The 20425-nt window shown below is 49.9% G+C and overlaps 1 protein-coding gene across 1 annotated transcript in view; it reads right to left on the bottom strand.

The window, feature by feature from the left end:
* CD83 (CD83 molecule) overlaps positions 1-20425 on the bottom strand; it is a 290744-nt gene that overhangs the window by 61987 nt on the left and 208332 nt on the right. Inside the window, exon 5 of the mRNA XM_085607099.1 lies at positions 10688-10913. Within this exon, the coding sequence (XP_085463225.1) occupies positions 10688-10913 (226 nt within the window). The remainder of the gene's footprint in view (positions 1-10687; positions 10914-20425) is intronic.

Genomic DNA, 20425 nt, shown 5'->3' on the forward strand with positions numbered 1-20425 from the left:
GATGGTACAAATGCATGGCCATGTTTATCAACCAATTAGCAGCCTATTTTTGGAGCTGACTGGCTTCGATGTCACGCTCAGGAACAGGTGTTGGCCACAAATTAAGCCTGCACTGCTGTGTTCATAACATGGCTGATTTGAACCCCATTGACGTGTCAGTGAATCAATGTGCTGCTTTTGACACATTTTACTGCTGAGTCTGGCGGTCCGAGGACCGCCAACTCATGGGGGCGTGACAGTGGTGGTCTTCCGACCGCCCTATTACAATTCGGGCGGTCAGACCGCCTTTGCCCCGCTGCACCTGCCATTCCCTGGCAGTATTGCAGCAGTCCGCAATATGCTTGGTGGGGCTGCCGAGGTTCTGCCAAGCATATTACGAGTTTCATCTCCGGATGGTTTTCATGGCAGTTCCTCCTCCACTAAAACTGTGGCAGAGAGGAAACAAAAGTGCCTCTGCACCCTGGGGTGCATGCAGGGGAGCACAACATATGCCCCCCTATGTGCATGCACTACAGTTCCTGCAGAGCATGGACTTTACAGTCCATGCGGTACAGGAACTGTTTTTGACGTACCCATAGCGGTGCTCATTTTCAGAGCACCGCCGTGGGATCGTTAAAAAAATAAGCCCGCCAGACACGAGAAATAGTCGGAATCTGGCAAGCGGCCCGAACATGGGTTTGGCGGTGCTGTGGTAGGGCCGACCCGCTGCTGCACCGCCAAACTCATAATCAGGCCCTAAGTGTATCGTTCTTATCCAAAACCAGCGGCCATTTGATTTCCTTCATGGGTGCCATCGCCTTTGATGCCAAAATTTGCAGTAAAATGATCACCGTCTAGCCAGTTCAAAATGCTGTTTTTGTCGTGGTCAGTTGGTGCAAATGTATTTTTTTTTTTTTTTTTTTTTGAAACCGTTTATTGCAGTTTATAAAAGTTACAGGTATGGGCCTACAACCACACGGCCGGCCGCTAGAGCATCAAAAGCATATTACATACATACAGCAAAAAGTCTCTCAGCGGTGCACAGTAGGAAAACAGGAGTAATCAATGGTGCAGGCCTCACAGCTCCATGCCCACAGTACGGTTCCATTTTCTTAAAACAACACAACATCAAAAAACCACAACCGCAAGGCAACCCGCGATCCAAAGTGACAACACGTGCTCCATAAGTGGGGGATCCAAACCAGCAGCAAAACTCTGAAGAGGGGGACGGGAGTAGATCAGGGACTGGGGGACCGCGCGCCCGCGGCCGAGGGAGGGGGGCCATCTAGGGAGACGGAGCAGGCGAGGCAGCCGGTAGCAGTGGCGGCTCACAAATACCCCCGCGGTAGGCGTTCCAGGGGCCCCAGAGTTTCATCCACGCCCCAGGCTTACCCCTCGCCACATACACCACCTTTTCACGAAACATACACCAATCCATATGCTCTTTCCAGGCCGACACCGCAGGGGGCCTCTGGGATCCCCACAATTGAGCAATATCACGCTTAGCTATCATGTATCCCAGAGTCACCCACCGCGTCTGCGGGGCCGAATAGTCATTTGGTTCCCAGACATTCAGCAAGCATCTCCTCGCTTCAGGCAGCAGCGCGACACGCGTAACCACTCGTAGAACCTCATGCACACCACGCCAGAATCGCTCCACCTTCGGGCACTCCCACAGTATATGCATGAAAGTCGCCAACGCACCACAGCCACGCTTACACATTCCGTCACCGGCAAAACCCATACGTAGAAGCCTTGGCCCCGTCACGTAGACCCGGTGAAGGATCTTGAGCTGGACGAAACGAAGGCGAGCCGGGATGGCCACCTCTTTCGGAGAGGCCACCGCGGAAATCCAATCCTCGTCGTCCAGCTCCAGCCCGTCGGCAACCCAAGCCTCGCGGAGACTAGTCAGCAGGCACGATCTATCGTTAATCAATTTTTTGTATATGAGGGAGATCGTGCTGTCCGGGACATGGCCATCTAGCACTCTGTCCTCCAGGGGGGAAGACTCCGGAATGGATGCAACATCCGGGAAGACGGAGCCCAGCGCATGGCGGACCTGTAGGTACCGAAAGTACTCACTGCCCTGCAGCTGAAACTCCGCCTACAGCGTCTCAAAAGTTTTGAATCCCCCCCTCGTCCAGAGATCTCCCACCGTGCTGATTCCGATCGTGTCCCACTTCTCGAAGCCCTTCGACGTCCACAGGGAGCCCAACCTCTCAGATGCATACAGCGGAGACGCCCGGGTCAAACGGTCCTTCCACCCCATAGCTGCATTAGCCGCGTGCCAGACACGCACCATGACACGCGTCGGTCCCGTCAGACGGGAGTCGGGCGCGCCAGAGTAGAGCGCTCGATTGTAATCGCCACCGGGCAGGAGCATCTTGTCCATCTCAAATGCCGGGTTCAAGGCGGGCCCGTAAAGGCCATGATTAATTGCAGCTAGTTGGGAGGCCCAGTAATACCGTTTAATGTCCGGGAGGGCGACCCCTCCATCGTACCACGGGAGCGTCAATTTAGCCAGAGCAATACGCGGCCTCCCGTCCCAGAACAGGCGCCGCTGGAGGCCCTCCACCTCACGAAAGTAGCGTGCCGGGACCAAGTCCATGGTATTCTGGAGGGCGTAGAGGAAGCGCGGCAGGGACATCATTTTAAATAAGGCCGCTCGGCCGAGCGGCGAGAGCGGCAGACGCCGCCAGCGCACCACGTCCTCCCTCAAACGCTGGAGGGGGGGCAGCAAGTTCCGCTCATAGCGGGCCTCCGGGTCAAGAGTGATATATATACCCAGGTAACGGAAACCCTGGGAGGCAATCTGGATCGGACAGTCCCGTGGCAGGACCGGAGCCTCCCCGGAAAGCACATAGACACAGGATTTCGCCCAGTTGATGACCAGGCCTGAGTTGCGACCGAAGGAACGCAAAACATCAACCAGGACGATCAGTGATTTGCGCGGGGAGGCGAGATACAAAAGGATATCGTCAGCGTAGAGGGACACGCGGTCCTCATGCTCGGGGGTCCAGCGGAGACCACGGATAGAAGGGTGCCACCGCAGCCACTCCGCCAGGGGCTCCAGGGCCAGGGCGAACAGGAGAGGCGACAGGGGACAACCCTGTCGCGTGCCCCGCCCCAGCGCGAATGGGGCCGATACTCGCCCATTCACCACCACCTGCGCCAACGGGCCCGAATATAGCAATTTGACCCAGCTGACGAAACCCGGGCCGAACCCAAACTTCGCCAGCATCGCCCAGATATATGGCCATTCAAGCGTATCAAACGCCATGGTGGCGTCCACGGACGCCAAGATGGCCGGCTCCCGCACAAATGGGACACGCGCGAGCACCCCGTGTAAGCGCCGCAGATTAAGCGCCGTGTTGCGGTGTGGTATAAAGCCCGATTGGTCTTGGTGGACCAAATCGCCCACCACGCCAACCAACCGGTTGGCCAACACCTTGGCGAGGATTTTGGGCTCCGCGTTCAAAAGCGAAATCGGCCTATAGGATGTGACCCGTTCACGGGGCTTCCCCTCCTTGTGGATCACCACAATTGTAGCCAGACGCTGGTCCGGCGGGAGGGAGCCCTGCGAGTGGGCCGCAAGGAACATCGCGCGCAGGTGGGGCGCCAACACATCCGGGCGTAGCTTGTATAGCTCAATGGGAATACCATTGGGGCCCATGGCCTTGCCGGATGCAACCGAGCGAATAGCCGAGGCAATTTCGTCCGAGGTGGGAGGGGCGTCCAGCGAATCCCTGTCCTCCACCGTAAGGGAGGGCAGCGCGATGTCCCGAAGCAAGGCATGGGAATCTTCCTCCGAGCAGGGAGAAACCGGGGAGTAGACTTCGCGGAAATAATCCGCGAAGCAGGAGACAATGGCTTCCGGCTCAGTGACACACACACCATCCACGCTCTCAATCAAAGGCACCACGCGGCTCGCTCTCTCCCTCTTGTCCAACCACGCAATCAATTTGCCAGCCTTGTCACCCACGTCATACAATCGCCCCTGCTGCTCTCTACTGAGGCCCCTGGCCGCCTCCGTGACGAGGGCCCGATAGGCCGCTTGCTTTAAATGCAAAACATGCAACTTGGCGTCTGTTACCCCGCTCCCCAGGTCACCCTCCAGTTCTGCAATCTCGGCCTCAACCCGGGTCACCTCCTCCCGCTCGCGCCGCCGGGCATTGGAAATAAAGGAGAGGGCCTCCCCTCTAAGAACCACCTTGAAAGCCTCCCACAGGGAGATGGCAGACGGGACCGACCCCACATTCTCATCGAAATAGCGCTGTAAGGATTTGATCAAGTCGGCACGAATGGTGGGGTCGCGCAAATACCATGCATTGATCGGGGCCACCCCGCCATCCCCCCTCGGGAAGACATCGAAATGCAACAACAATGGGGAGTGGTCTGAGATACCCCGTGCCAAATGGCGCACCTCCCCCACCCTCCCTGCATGGGCCGCCGGGACAAGAATGTAATCAAGCCGCGAGAGGCTACCATGGGCCCCCGAGTGGAAGGTGTACTGTTGCAATACGGGATGCTTTAAGCGCCAGCAATCCACCAGGCCCAGCGTGTCTAAAAGGCCGGGCAGCCACGCCTGTGCCCGGGGGAGGTCCCTAGGGGGATGGCGATCCATAGACCCAGAGGCAACCGCATTAAAGTCCCCCCCAACCACCAACAGGCCACTCGGAAGGTCCAGAAGGAGGCGCCCCAGGTCCGCAAATGTAGTGGCTTGTAACCCAGGCGGGACGTACACTGATATAAAGATAAACACTCTACCCTCCATTCGTCCCACCAGAACAGTGTAGCGTCCCCTCTCATCATGGCGCACCTCGTCAATCTCCAACGGGTGCGAGTTCTTGACCATAATACCCACCCCCCGCGAGCCCGAAGTGAAGCCGGAGTGGGCCGCCAAACGATATCCCCGCCGATTCATTGCATGAAAGGTGTTACCTATAAGGTGCGTCTCCTGCAGGAAGACAACATCTGGTGAAATACGTTTTAAATACTGCAGGACCACACCACGCTTAATCCTATCCCCCAGGCCATTAACATTCCATGACAACACAGTCAAATCCCTACCCCCCATCATACGTCGAAACAATCGGTCGTCCCCCACCGAGCATCTTAAAAACAACAAAACAGTTGCGGGTTTGCCTTGCGGTGCTAACAAACAACACACCCCCCCCACCCCCCGGTCCCAACAGAACTCCCCCCTCCCTGCACCCCTGCATGAGCCCAGACAGCCCCCCCAAAGTGCAGTGTGCCTGTCGCCCCATAGCTAAGTACTAACTAGTCCCCCGAGGAGGAGGGAAGCCCCCAGCAGACCCCACCCGACCTCCATGGGAGGGGAACATACGAAAGCAATATATGGTAAAGGAACAACATCCAGAGCAAGGCCTATACAGTCACCCCTCAATTCTGATCCGGCGGGCCCTCCTCGCCAGCCGCGCCCCCCCCGCCCCGATCTCCAGGCAAAGTGTCTAACCAGTCCCCAGCCGCCTCGGGCCGGTCGAAGAAGTGCGTACGGCCATCCACCTCCACCCTCAGCTTAGCCGGAAAGAGCATTGAGTACTTGAGGTTTAGGTCCCTTAGGCGACGTTTAATACCAAGAAAGCTCTGTCTCTGCTTCTGGACCGCCGGAGTAAAGTCTGGGTAGAAGTGTACATCCATGTTGTCCAGCCTGACCGGTCCCTGTTGCCTGGAGGTCTGGAGGATGGCATCTCTGTCCCGAAAATTAAAAATCCGGGCAATAAGAGGCCGCGGCGGGGCACCGGTCTTAGGGCGGCCCCCGGGGACTCGGTGGGCACGCTCCACCGCAAAAAGCTTACTCAGCCCCCGTGGCTGGAGATGGGTCAGGATCAATTCTTCCACGAAGAGATCTGCCGCCTCCGCCTCTCGGCCCTCCGGCACACCAATAATACGGACATTATTCCTCCGGGCCCGACCCTCGGAATCCTCCAGTCGCCGGTCCATCAGGGCGCTCGCCTGGCCAAGCCGGCGCACCTCCTTCTGGAGGGCCACCACGTCCGTCGTGAGGCTCGTTGTGGTGTGGGCCAGGGAGTCGACTCGGTCGTTTGTTTTTGACAAGTCTGCCCTCACAAGGCCCACATCCACCAGGACCGAGTCAATTTTTTGCGCCAAGGTATCGAAACGCTGGTCCACTGAGGCCTTCATCTCTGCGATGGCGCCCATGACGTCCCGGAGGGTCAGATCCACCGGATGGGCAGATGCCTCTGTCGGGCCCACCGGGGATGACCGCGATGTCTCCGGAGAACCCTTCTGGAGCGTGTAGCGATCCATACTATTGGCCTGGTGCGCCGTGCCACGGCGGGTTGTCTTCATCTTCGCCCGGTCGCCATCTTGTTTGGTGGACATGCTGGCCCTTCCACCGTCGTGCCAAGATCTCCAAACGGGCCGCCACACCAAATCACGGGTGTCAGGGGGGGGGCGGGGGCGACCACCGGGCCGCGGGTCAACCCACCGCCGGCGGGTCAGCCGGGCACCTGGACAAGACCACACCACCGCACCCCGCTCCGCAGCCCGACCCCGCTTGAAGCAAGGAGGGCGCAAAAGCGGAAGTGAAAGTGCGGGGTACGCGAGTCGCCCAGCCCCGCTCGCCGCTGTTATTCACTTTGTCCCCGGATCGCCCCACTACTCCAATCCGGGGGGCCGGCGAGGAGAAGGCCGCAACCTTCGATCGATGCTCCCACCGGTGTTCGGGGTCCGATTCGAGCCCAAAAAACGGGTGGCGCCTCAGCTCGGGTTCCCCGACACAGTCCCCTCAACAAGGACAGGATATCGCCAGGATTAATTCAGGAGGTCGCGGAGGTCCGCGGGAGCCTCGCACCTACGCGGCCATCTTGGTTGCGCGCTAGGCTCCTCCTCCGCAAATGTATTTTTTGCTATTTTGATGTGGCGCAAATGTCATTACAAAACATTTACTCGCAGTGCTAGGTTGCATTTCACTGGTCTGTCTTATTTTCTGTGTAGTCACGCTTGCTGTGGGACACATGGTTTCATTTTACAGGCTGCCTGTGTGTTTCAGTCGACCTGAAGCATGCAAAGATGGAGTCGGGCGATTACCAAATTTAAGAGATTTTGAAAGGAAGCTGCGATTGTAATACTGGTCTCTCCACTGTGTGTGGGGGAGCGCATAGCCAGCATGTGTGTATACACTATACAAATACCTCTAAGCAGGGGATGAAAATCTAGGTGGAAGTAAACAGCCGCCATTAATGTGAGTCTGGAAGTAATGCCAGGAGGCGGCAACATATAACAATAACTGTCCTTTTAACATAGTGCTAATAACGGATGCATGCATTTAATATAACCCACGACCTAAAGGCTAGCGTTGAGTCGCTGCAGCATGCGCATTAACCTGCTGAGGTGAGTACAGAAAGGCCTGGAAAGCACAGTCCAGTGATACAGCAAAAATGTGTCCTCGCTCGCTGTGTTTGCAGCATTCAATCACACCGGATCTGCTGTCACTGCTCTCAAACAAGCCTTATATTTCTGCTGGAAAACCTGCCCTCGCCTGCCAGGACACAGAGATAAGAAGCCCCAGGCAGCTGACAAAATGATTTCGCTTTGAACAAAGGATGACAGTCTGTAAGCGTTTGTAAACAGAAATAAAACATTGCTGTTAATTCTGTACAGAAAACATGGTTTCACGCATCTCTTAAACAGACTGTAATACCACGGCAGGAAATGATTGACACGTGTAATGATGACATTTAGTTCCCCTCTGCGTATTCTAATTTCAACATTATAGTTTATTAGGCAGTTTAATACCCACAAAAACATCGATATGCCCCCTCTTAACCATCAACTATAAAACATATAAAATTATAATTAAACCTATATTCGCTAAAACATTTACTTTAATACATTCAATAACAAGGACCTTTTTTAAAATGTTACTTATTTTGTGATTATTATTTTTCTCCTGCCTGTGAAAAAAATCATAAAGTAATAAATAGAACAAACCAACCCGAGCGTACGCACACAAAAAATAAATTGAGCGCTGCAATTGTATATCTGGCTTAAGCAAGGGTTTCTACTACTTATTCCTAGAAAATTGGAACTGAAGACATTACAGAGAACATAAATGCAAAAAAAAAAAGTTTTAAAGGCGAATGAATGGGCGCCTGCAGTTACGCATATCATTCGGTGACGTAAGCACAAATAGTCGAAGTGATGCCAAACTATGTGAATGTAAACGGAAGCGGTTGCAATTTCAAAGAGTCACGGAGAAAATTGCACGGAGAGTCACCCAGGACTTCAAAGGAGCAGGTGCTTTCTGCTAAAAAAAAAAAGTGTGCTTCGAGGGCACGGTTAGGTAAATGTTTGATGCTGCTGAACAGGGGTGTGGAGGGTTTCGTGCATTTGACAGGCATGCGCTCACTGTCATACCCGTGCCTGCAGCCCCTGGATGCAGGTGAAGCACCCCGAACTTCCTGTGATGTGGGGTCTTACCGTGGAAGCGTGGCCCTTGCATGCGCTGCCCCTCCCCGCCAGCGCGCTGTATTGTCATGCTCTCCGCTTGCCTCCGGTTGAGGAGTTGACACCTCTGATAGCGGCCAGGTGTGTAGGAGGGGAGGCGCCAGCGAGTCTCACCTCTATTGGCATGCAGCAGTCGGGCGTCTCCTACAGTAGCAGAGTTTGGCACATCTGTGCCTGCTGGCAAACAGTGAGAAAGAGGGTGCGTTACTTAATTACCTGTGATGGAGAAAAGACAGATGGCGGCTGTGCACGTTCACACGCACATGCACGCAAGCTTGAGGCCAGCAAAAACCTCTGGTAGCACTTTGAAAACCCCCTTATTAAAAGTCGAGCAAGCAGCGCATGTGCTGCTCCTGGCTCGACCTAAAAATCTTTGTGACTAAGGGCCAAACTCTTCATTACCCGTGGCTCAGTCAATTGCGGCTCCTGCGCTAACACATGCTTGTGCGGGGGCTGCAGTTATGTTTGTCAGAGTTTATCGACCTTAGGAGCTACATTTTGGCAGATCAAGCCTGGCAAAATTGAGCCTGAGAGAAACTCTGAGAAAATAACAAGACATTTGGATTTTAGTAAAGTAAACACCAAAAGCCACAAGTTAAGCCCCACTCTGCAGGACTGAACTATGTGTTAAATAGCGCACCCTACCGGGCCACTAAGAATGAGAGGCAATGCGCCCCCCCAGCTTTTATCCGGTTCCGTGTCAGAATGAAAGAAAGGTAAACTTTCAACAATGTTTGCCATCTCTATTAATATATTTGTTTTAGCAATAACCTCTGCTCATTATTGCATGATTGGTGGGATGTGTGGGATTTAAAAGCTGACAGACGACCTTCATCCTGAACTTTATTTCTGGTCTACCTAACATTCTGTTTGCATGGTGTCTCCGTTTACGCAGTTCTATGTGTAGCTGTAGAATTGCCCTTTCCTTCACCTGGCCATCACAGAGCTTAATTTGTGTTCTTGCTGTCCCATTGTAACTTTGTTCAAGTCAGTATCTTCAGCAGGCAATATCTTGGGCAGATGTACCATTTACGCCTGAAGCTCTTTACAATTTACAATAATTTAACAATTTCTTCATGCTGTTTCAGTGGTTTACATTTTCTGCCCCCATTCTTCTGTCTGTACCATTTGAAGTACTTTGTATATTACAGTCCTAAACAAGTACAGGAATGGAATTGAAAACACCTGATTACACAGCTTGGCATCACTTCTTCATGGTTCCTTTTCTTCCAGGCCCAAAGTCACGTTCAGTATAATTCACACAATGTTGATGTAATTAGTAAAGTACAACTGGTAAAGAAAATAGGCATTTAGAATATATTTTTTGGGATTAACTCAGTTCCCCAAATTAAAAAAAATTTAAAAAATCCCCAGTAACATTGTTAAAACTTGGATCACTTTTCAATGCAACATGCTTTACAAATTTCAAAACATATTTTTGATGAGGTTAACGAATTCTGTATTCTTATGTATTGAATGAGTTGCTATACTGATGACACTGAAATCACTGACCATAATTGCATATAGGCGGGCATTTTTTTTTTTTTTACACAAAGACAATGAACATTTTGGAGCATTACTTTTAGAGTGCTGATTTTTCCTTTCTATAAAAGTACATATTCCTCAGTAGGAGCGTCACAATCAATAGAATCCAAGCAATATTCTAGGACCAAGGACCTCATTTAGACTGGTGGACCGTCTGTGGTCCGCCAGGGAAGAGGAAGCCTAGGCGGAGGTTAGGACATGAGGCCTGATGAGCAGTTAGTTTTTTCCCTGAATGATGGAGCCAATTTTCCCCTCCAATGTCCACCATGTGAGACAGAGCTGACACGGCCACCTGGAAAATCAGTGATGGTCAACACTCCCACAATAGGGCGGGATAACCATCCTTATGACTGGGCAGTCCCTTGGCACGCAGGCCACCAGATCAGAATATTACATCAGTAGAGCCAGCAGATGCTCCAGTGGTGTGAAATTGCTTCTTCCCCCTACTCTAAACAGACTTGCAACAGTGTGTTTGCGCCATAAAACTCTAAGTGAGGTCCTAAGTATTGATCAGTTCCACCTCCATGGCTAAATAAAAAGACACCAATCATTCTTATTTCAAAATACGTTTTAGCTGTCATTAAAAACACAACCGGATGGTTCATGCAGTTTGTAAATCCAAACAACACTTAAAAAGAAATGCACAGTCTAGCATTAAAATGAACATTACCAGTTACTTTCAATTCGATGGTCGTTTTTTGGTTTACTTCCCCCAGCGGCGCCCTCAGGTAGCAGCAGTAGACCCCACTGTCCGTGGGCGTGGTGTTCCTGATCCTCAAAGACCAGCACGTGTCATTTAAAACCTGCACGAGCTCTTGATCGTCTTCAGGAAAGATTGCACCATTCCTTAGATTTTTCCTTATAATCACATTCATATTTTCCATGTTTTTTATGACCTAAAAATAACAATATACAACTGATGGTCATTCGATCACTGTACAAAGAAAGCAGACTGTTCATTTGATTGCTATACAATCAGATCCAGTAAACATACATTTGGATTAAATGCAAGGATATTTTATATTTTCACAGCAGGTTTTATTGGTTTTATATCAACACCAACAATACCGATAGAAATATGTAGGTAGACAACGCGCTTGAGGTTACCTGTCCGCAGACAGTACATGAGGTTACTAGGAAGAATGCCACTCAGCAATAGCTTTGGTGTGTGGGGTCAGGTTTGCTCAACAATACAAGTGTAACATTCCATTCTTTTCTGCCTGTAAAGAAGTGCACCACAGGGACAGAGTGAAGTCAATGTGATCATTTATTAATTTTTCATTCATTTCCCTCCAATCTCTCAGTTCTGCAGTGACCCTGTCATCTGTTCTCACAAACACAACACAAATTTATTTTATTTGATTTAGTTCCCTACTGAGAACAACAAATAATTCAATAAAACATTAAAATTACATTCGTAATTAATAATATTTGTAAACCCTGATGTTAATACAAATTTTAAAAAGTTTAAAACAATTTAAACAGGTTATAGCATACAAATTCATTTGGGGGTGATTTGAGGATGGAAATCAAACTCTGTAAATTCATGGAATTACACTTTGTTTGAATTGGATTTAAAAATCGCTTTCTGGCGACTACTACTGTGGAATTGGGACAAACGAACAAAATGTGCATCAAGTCTTGAACTCCCCCTTTGCAAAGGTCACATAAGTTACTAGAATTAACATCATTTGTCCATTTACAAATTAAAGATTTAAGAGGGAGAATCCCAAACCGAAGTAAGATCATCTGTTCTCGCATTCACCATAGGGAGTTCCGCTGCCAATAGCTACTGAATCACGTCTTGCATCCAGCAGCCAAAAGATGGACCCTATTCTGTAGCAAGTGTTCATCTCCTCGCAAGGAGCAATGTCCTATATCTTGTATCTCAGGTGCAGCCCTAACACGGCATTGCCCCAACACAGCATTGCCAATAGTGTTCCAGCTGATGCTTACCCAGCCAAGACCCTACTCCAGCACTCCTTCACTACAGAGGACAGCAATATCCTATATAAGATTATCAGTGCCTCTAGCAGGGCACCGTGGACAGACATCTTTGCAGCCAGGGTTATTCTTATTCAGAATAATAGGGGATAAGAGAGGCCCTATGCAGGAGCCTTTATTGTGAGTAACGAAACCTGGCATTACAAGTAACTGTTTTAGTATAGAGTGTGCTGGAGAGAACCTTAACAGCTCTACACGCATATGCTCTTTATGTGGTTTTTGCATCGTACAGCCCCAGCTAATTGAGCCTTTATACAAGAATGCCCTGGACTGATCCCAAATAGAGTCATTGCTTCATTTAATGTGTGAGAAATTTTGGTTGGATGGTTCTATGACAGTCAGACGGTATCAGGTCCCAACTGTAACAGCTGGATATTTCGGCTTTGGCCCACATACTGCAGAACCCCAAGAACTAAGTTTAGCACTTGAACATTCATAGTAGCAAGACAAAGCAGTCCAAGGATTACTCATGGGAGGTACTGTGGGCTAGAGACTCAGAACGTAGCAAGAAATGAGATTAACTTCACTTAATAAATCACTTTGAAAGACAGTGAAAACAAGAGGGCATTGCCACGGTGGCGAAGATGGCAGCTGCACCTTGAGTCCGCTCTCGAGCTCCTCGGGAATCCTTCACCATCTGCCGCCCTGACACAGATTAGCATCCCCCCATCGCCTTTCTCCTGTGCTGTAGCAGCCTGGGCTACCTGTGGCAGTTGTCTCAGACTCAAAGTACGCTGGCCGGCCTGTGTGAGATGGCAGCTCCCGAGCCTCGGCGCTCAGATACAGACGCGTAGCCCACCTGAGGGTCTGCCGCCTGCCTTGGACACGCCTTTTGGGGAGACACAGTCTGTGCGGTCCCACCATGACTTGCTGAGGAGCCACGGAGCGCCATCCGGGGCCCGTCAGCGACAATGATGAGGTACCGGATAGGGGTTGGAGGGGGGGCGGGGGTTGATGGCGAGCGGCCACATTGGTGCTTACTTTTAGTGCCCTGACTTCAGCCTGCCTAATGCGTCCACAGGGCTCCCTCCCCATTTTTTCCGCAGCTTGGCCACACCGCGCTCTGCTTCTTTCTGCCCTCCCTCAGAGGGGGCTCTATCTGGTCCTGCGCTGTCCTCCCCTTAGGCTGATGGCGACTGACAGTTGCTAGGGGAGCACTGTTAGAAATGGGGCTCTCTATTTGGCAAGGGGTTTGCACCTTTGTCCAAGTAGGGACCCTTCCTTCTAGTCAGGATAAGGAAGTTACACTCCCAAAATAACCCCTGCTCACCCCCTTAGTAGCTTGGCACAAGCAGTCAGGCGTATCTTAGAGGCAGTGTGTAAATCATTTGCACATAACCAACACTAATACAGTGAAGACACTACAAAAGGACACCACGCCAGTCTAGAAAAATATCCAATATTTGTATATAACCAAAACAAGACCAACAAGCATTGGCATAGCCAACAGTTCTCGCCTTTGGGACCTTATAAGTGTTTAGCCATGCAACAGTTGATGTTGTTGCAAGAAGGATATTGTGCTGCATAACTAAATACTTATAAGGCCCCAAAGGCGAGACCTATTGGCTATGCCAATGCTTGTTATTTGCGTTTCAGGGCACCCCTCCAAAACACGCTACAAAGCAGCTCATAACAGGGACCCCAGTTTAGTAACGGTGCTAAGATTTTGTTTCTTTGAAGGGTCAGTTTCACTGCTAAGTTTATTCCTGTCAGCCAAACTTTGCTGCAGCATAAGAAAGTTTATAAAGGCCTCATGTTACTGGCTCTGCTTCAACGACCTCTTATGCCAGGTGTCGCAATGTCTGTGCCAGAGGTCGTAAGGGGGAATCCAGGGGTCAAAGCTGCGACCTCTGGGGACCCCTAAATGACGTGCGTAGGTTAGCCATGCGTAACATGTGCGGTATTTACCATCCATTTATCCTGCAAATTACGAGGGCCGTTTTCTCCATATCCTCTCTCAGCCTTGTTTCAGGGCAGGGTCGTAACATAGGCCCCTGTGGTGCGGTGGGGGGGCAATTCATTTTGAGGGCCCCCATGCCCTTGAGGGCCCTAATTCATCCAAAGGTCAATGAATATCATTGTAAGTGCATTTATATAGCGCATGCTACCCCGGACGAGGCGTGGAAGCGCATTATCACATTGAGACTTAAATTTACGTCGCGCCACTGTATCGGGGGCATGTGAGGGACGCAATCTCTTCTCTAACAGCCTAAATCAGGATATATTGGTACATAGCACTACATTACATTACGCTTTTAACATTAAGGGCAGATGGGTGGTTTATTTTTTGGAGTTTGAGAGTTGTTTAATAGAGGAATGCGGCTGAAAGCAATACCGCTGTCCTACAGCCAGATGTTTGTTTTCCTTCCACTGTGCTATTTCTGTGCACAAACAGCATGTGAACGCTGCCTTGCATCCGGTTCTGAGTCATCATCGTGATAAGTCTGTGGGGAATCCACTGAGAGACCGCCAAGGTTTACTTTGCTTTATAGAATGATCTATTATATAATGATCTATTTCCCAAGGTTTCGAAGTGCTGTACTGCAAGTGCACATGAAATCCAAGCAGGGAAAAAACGCATTATGTAATATTAGGGAAGCACAAGGACATGGCTTTTCTAAGTATGGAAATGTGAATACTTGTGTTAATTAAAGCAAAGATTGAAAAAAACAAAAAGAAAAGATAAAAAGGATCCCAGTAAGGTTTTGCTTAGATTGTGCTGCCTTTAGAGCTCCATAGAGGTATTTCACAGAGAAATGAACTTGCCGAGCCTAATTAGGCAGCACAGTGGCAGGGTACAAGGGTGGTCGCGCGCTCATTAATGTATCCTATTGTACTATTAATATCATTGTTCTTCTGTGCGCTGGCATTTTTACCCAGTTCACGCGCGCAGATTCCTCTGACATAGGTCTCAGGTCGGATGCGACACTTCAAGGGATTTAAAATAGTGTTGCCAAAGAATCCGAGAGGGCTTGACACACGAAGCAGTGAGTCACAACGTGGGTAATGAGAGCTGTGCTCAACAGCATAATGACAGTGCTAATGTTCTCAGAATTGGCTGCCCTTGTTAACATGCTTTCATGACCTTTCGCTTGTGCCCACTCTCTGGGTCCCCCACTGCCCTCCGCCTGTGACATGTACGTGCTTTTGTTTGCCCCTGCACGGGTCCTGCCTGACCGCCACATTTCCCCCCGCAGCGGAATTGCAGGGAAGTTCAACCAGTTGGGCTGAATATTTATCAGCCTGATTGCGTAAATACGTGCCGGCTGCTTCTGTTACCAAGGGATTGGTACATTATTTTTAATAAAGTATTGTGATTCGTCCTGCCGCTCCGTGCTGAGGCTTGTTGTCTTTTGTTTCCACTTCACCTTGTTCTTCTCGCCGGCCGTGATGCACCGAGGGCTGAGGCTCGGGAGTCCGGCTTCATGGAGTGTCCGGGCAGCAACTGCTGACAGCTTTGATGGTTCCAGCGCGTCCCCGGTTCCTATCACAATGTGCCGCTCGCCGCATCTCAATGCCACAGACGTCTAGCCGAAAGTTGCGCTGGAGAGCACTGGCATCTGTTCGGGCTTGTTGGTTCTGGGGGAAGGGAGAGGGGGCTGGGGCATCTGTCATTGGTGGGTTATGGTTGCAGTCACATCTTCACAATGAGCGGCGTCCGCTGACCTTCTTTTCTGCCTTGCAATTGCCCGCGGGGTTTCAGAAAGCTTCTATTACAAGTGTCTGTTTTACAGAGCAGCAGGAGAAAAATACAGCATTTTTAGAGTACGCGGTACCTCTCATGCTGCAGAAAGAAGAGCAAACGCGCCTCGCGCTAGAAGTGGGAGGGTTGAGGGGAGTGCGGCCAAGAGCAACCAAATCGTTTCCCTTGCGGGAGCGAGCCAGGGGCACCATGTGTTTGCAAGTTAATTACAAACATATGGTGCAAAGCTCGCTCCCGCAAGGGAATCGCCAAACGTGCACGCGTTGCCATTGAAAGAAATGCATCGCGTGCACGTTTTTAGGGCAAAAAGTGAATCGACTACAAAAGGTCTTTTTTTCCTATGCATGCGCTGCTAGGCGAGACCTAAAAACGATAAAAATTCACCATACAGTTCTCAGAAATCTTTAATAATCAAAAATAAACTTGAAATACAGTTCCTTGAAGTTGATAGCGCCGTCTGGGGCTGTCATGGCATCATGAAAAACAAATCAGTTCTGGCTGACCGTGGCGTCGCGGGCCACCTATGGGGTCGGGAAGACCCGCAAAACACTACTTTTAGAAATGCAGGGCATCGGCACCCTCTCGATGAGCCCCGAAGAGCCAGCGTCCGCAGGCGTCGGTTCCGGAGTTCGGTGCAGGAGTCGTCGGGCCCTTGAAGTCACACGCGTTGCAGATCGAACCCCTCGCCGTTGAAGTCGGGAGCACCACCGTCGGCAGCCGTTGGGACTGCAGTGCGTAGTGCAGCGGTGCGGTGCCCTCAAGTCACGGTGCAGGCAGAGGCTTTGTGATGGTCGTCCAGCTGCGTCCGCGAGACCAGGGCTGTGATGTGAAGTGATGCGGTGCAAGCAGGTCACCGTGCAAGCAGTGCTGTCGTCGTTGCTAAAGCGCTGTCATCTGCTGACGAACTGGAGTCGATGACGCTGGCATCGGTAGGCCAAGGCTGCGGTGTGGGATGAGGACGGTGCGTCGTGTAACTTACGAGCGGTGCCCTCAAACCACGGTGCAAGCAGCGGCGTCGATGTAGGCGTGGAGCAGTGTCATCGGGGATACCAAGGCGGCGGCGTGAAGTATGGCGGTGTGAAGTGCGGTGCCCACAGGTCGCAGTGCAAGCAGCGGCTCGGAGGGGGCGTCGTGTGGCGTCGTCGGTGAGACCAGGGTTGCGGCGCGGCATGCGGCGGTGCCCTCTGCGATGCCTTCAGGACATGGAGTCGGCAGCCAGATGGCGTCAGGTTGCTTTTTCTTCTGTTGCAGCACAAAACACACAGTCCCCAGTGCTGGTGGCAGAAGAACTTGAAGTCTTTGCTGTTCCTGAGATTTCTGGAACAGGGGACAAGCTCTACCTCAAGCCCTAGGAGAAACTCAGTAAAGAAGTTGCAGAAAGTTCAGTCCAGCCCTTTCACTGCCCAAGACAGAAGCAGCCACTGCACGCCAACACAGCAAAGCACTCAGCAAAGTGGTAGTTCCTCCTCATAGCTTCTCCAGCTCTTCTTCTTGGCAGTCTTCTCAGTCCAAAAGAGTTCTAAAGTTCTGGGGTCTGGGCACCAATATTTATATTCACAAATAGAGGGACAAAGGGCTTTTATACATGAGGTCCAGCACAGTTGCCCAAATGCAATATGAAAATTAAAGTTGTGCTGTTCCTGAATAATCTAGAATTCAGCAATATCTCTTTGACTCTGTAGCCTACTGTCCTTTATATATTGCTGAATTCTAGATCATTCAGGAACAGCACAACTTTAATTTTCATACCCCAATATTTATACCCCAAATTCTCTTGATCTCTGAGGCAGACAATGTCTGTGCTTAGTCCAAACCAGTTTGGTTCTCTCTGACCCAACTTCCCAGCAGGAGGCGGAAACAGCATTGTCTGCAGCAGACCAGGCCGATCCAGGTGCAAGGAATTCCCCTCAAACTAATCTAAATGCAGCCCAGGTCTATTCAGCCCAGCCCTGACTCATCCAGAGTCTCTGGAGCCACTGCGCATCCACAGCCCCTGTCACTCCAAAGCCAGACAGTCAATACACATCCTAGCAGAGGCACACAGGATGGCTAAGCAAGAAAATACCTAGGGCCCGATTCACAGAACTAACTTAAGACAAAATCCTAAACTTACTACCATTTTGGTATTCACAGAAGGCACTTACTCATTTTGGTATTCACAGAAGGCACTTACACATTTCGGTATTCACAGAAGTTAGGAGTCCTAACTTTAGGACTCCTAAATGCCTTCTGTGAATACTGAAAGTCTTAAAATTAGGATTTTTCTCAGTTTAGTAGTAGTATAGTTAGGACTCCTAACTTTAGGACTCCTAAATGCCTTCTGTGAATACCGAAAGTCTTAAAATTAGGATTTTTCTCAATTTAGTAGTCCTAAATCTAAATTTAGGACTACTAAATTGAGAAAAATCCTAATTTTAAGACTTTCGGTATTCACAGAAGGCATTTAGGAGTCCTAAAGTTAGGAGTCCTAACTATACTACTACTAAACTGAGAAAAATCCTAATTTTAAGACTTTCGGTATTCACAGAAGGCATTTAGGAGTACTAAAGTTAGGAGTCCTAAATTTAGGACTACTAAATTGAGAAAAATCCTAATTTTAAGACTTTCGGTATTCACAGAAGGCATTTAGGAGTCCTAAAGTTAGGACTCCTAACTTCTGTGAATACCGAAATGAGTAAGTGCCTTCTGTGAATACCAAAATGAGTAAGTGCCTTCTGTGAATACCAAAATGGTAGTAAGTTTAGGATTTTGTCTTAAGTTAGTTCTGTGAATCGGGCCCCTACTTTCTAAAAGTGGTATTTTCAAACACAGAATTGAAAAATCACCTCTACTAAAAGATGCATCTTTAGGTACTGAGTTCAGGCATACTAAACTTTATTTTCCTACCTGGTCCCAATGGGAAGTTGTTATAAATTAACTGAACAAAACCAGGAGTACAGTTCCTCTGGGAGGGGAGGGAAGGGGAGCGAGTGATTAGTCTCTATAAAGTGCCCTCACACACCTAGCAAGGTGTCATGCTTCATCATAGGGCTGTGCTCCTCGTCGGGCCGGCGCTGCAATGCCCGACGGGCTCCCGCGGAGGGGCTCTTTATCGGAGATCTTTTTAGAGACAGCCGTATGGGTGCGTGGGGGTAGGTGCAACAAGTGTAGTGAGTAGTGGTGAGGTGAATTAAAATAGGTATGGTATTGCCAATCGAGGAACAATTTTATTCTGGTGGTATACCAGCCTAATTAAAATAGGTGACCCCCGAGGGGATTATAATGCTCCCCCGGGAAGTAGAAAGGTCGACATGTTTCTTGCCGTGTGCCCAGAACGGGTCGGTGGCAATTCTTCAGGACCAGGTGAGAAAAGTGCTCAAATTTTTTTTTTTCTCTCTACTACATAATAGGTGATAGTAAAAATGGTACTTCACCAAGCGCGTCCATTGGGTCCCACGGGGGAATGAACCCACTGTTGCGAAACCTAAAAGGGAAGAGAAAGAGGACAACACACAGAAACATAAAAGAACAATTTCAGCATTCGAATTTAGTGCTGACTGGCTACAGTAGGGAACCGTGCAGCAGTGTAGTTAAAGGTTGACATGACTAGGAAAGTGTTACCATGGTGATCCATTTAAAAGACTACTTAGGTGGAGAACGTGCAGGCTAGAATCCGTTATCGACTAAATACTGCTATAACGTAACCCTATGTGCCAAATATTGTGGACTATTTCATGAAGGGCTCTATGGCGTGGTGCCGCGATAAGTGGTCGGGCCGGTGAAAGGCCGAGTGCACTGGCGGGTTGTCGTTCCCAAGGTTCTAAACTATGTAAATTGTATCGCTGCCCTCAAATACCGGGTAGCGGGCAATTTCATAAGTGGTCGGGCAGGTGAAAGGCCGAGTGCAATGGCGGGTTGTCGTTTCCAAAGCTCTAAACTAATTATTGCAATTTGTATCGCTACCCTCAAATACCGGGTCGCGGGCAATTTCACAAGTAGTGAAAGAGGTGGAAATAAAAGTGCCAATGGCTACGGAGGAGGGGACCCCATGAGGGAAGACTCACCCCCTGGGGGACAGCAATTAGCTGTACGGGTTCGCCTCAAAGCCGGAAAAACGGGGCTCGCCCTAAAAGAATAATTTTAAAGCAGTCGTTAATCTCCAGCATGTTGCCGTTACGGGAGTATCGGCATTTGTCACATTGTACTCACGAAATTAGGGCGTGCTCACAGCCGAGATCCTATCGAGGCTTGGGCTTCCGTGACAAGAACGCGGAAGTGTGTTCAAAATAAAGGAAGTCGTCACTCGCTGCTGAAACGACAACTAGACCGCGGGTTAGCGCGGCCATCTTGGAAGTGTAGGAAACTTTATTGCACGGGCAGTGCGGGAACAATAACAGTCATATGGAAAGTATCCCTAAGAAATGGTAAATAGGTCCGCGTATCAGTTTTGCATGATTAAACGATCAGGGGAGTGATTCACCAGGGGAATTATTCCAGAAGGGAATAGATCGAGAGTCTGGCCAAAAGAGACGCATGGATGGTGTCAGAATGCCACAGAGTTATCCATTGTGGGTCAAGGCCAAGGGAGAAAAAGGAGTGAAAACATTGAAAAAAACATTGAAAAAAACATTGAAAAAATCTTCGAAGACATCATGTCAAAGAGTGTTACATCGTCTGGTGAAGTGAGGTCACAGCCTCTGAAAAGCGGACTAGGAGGAAATT

This window comes from Triturus cristatus, chromosome 5_2, assembly GCF_964204655.1.
Source record: "Triturus cristatus chromosome 5_2, aTriCri1.1, whole genome shotgun sequence".
Taxonomy (NCBI): Eukaryota; Metazoa; Chordata; class Amphibia; order Caudata; family Salamandridae; genus Triturus; species Triturus cristatus.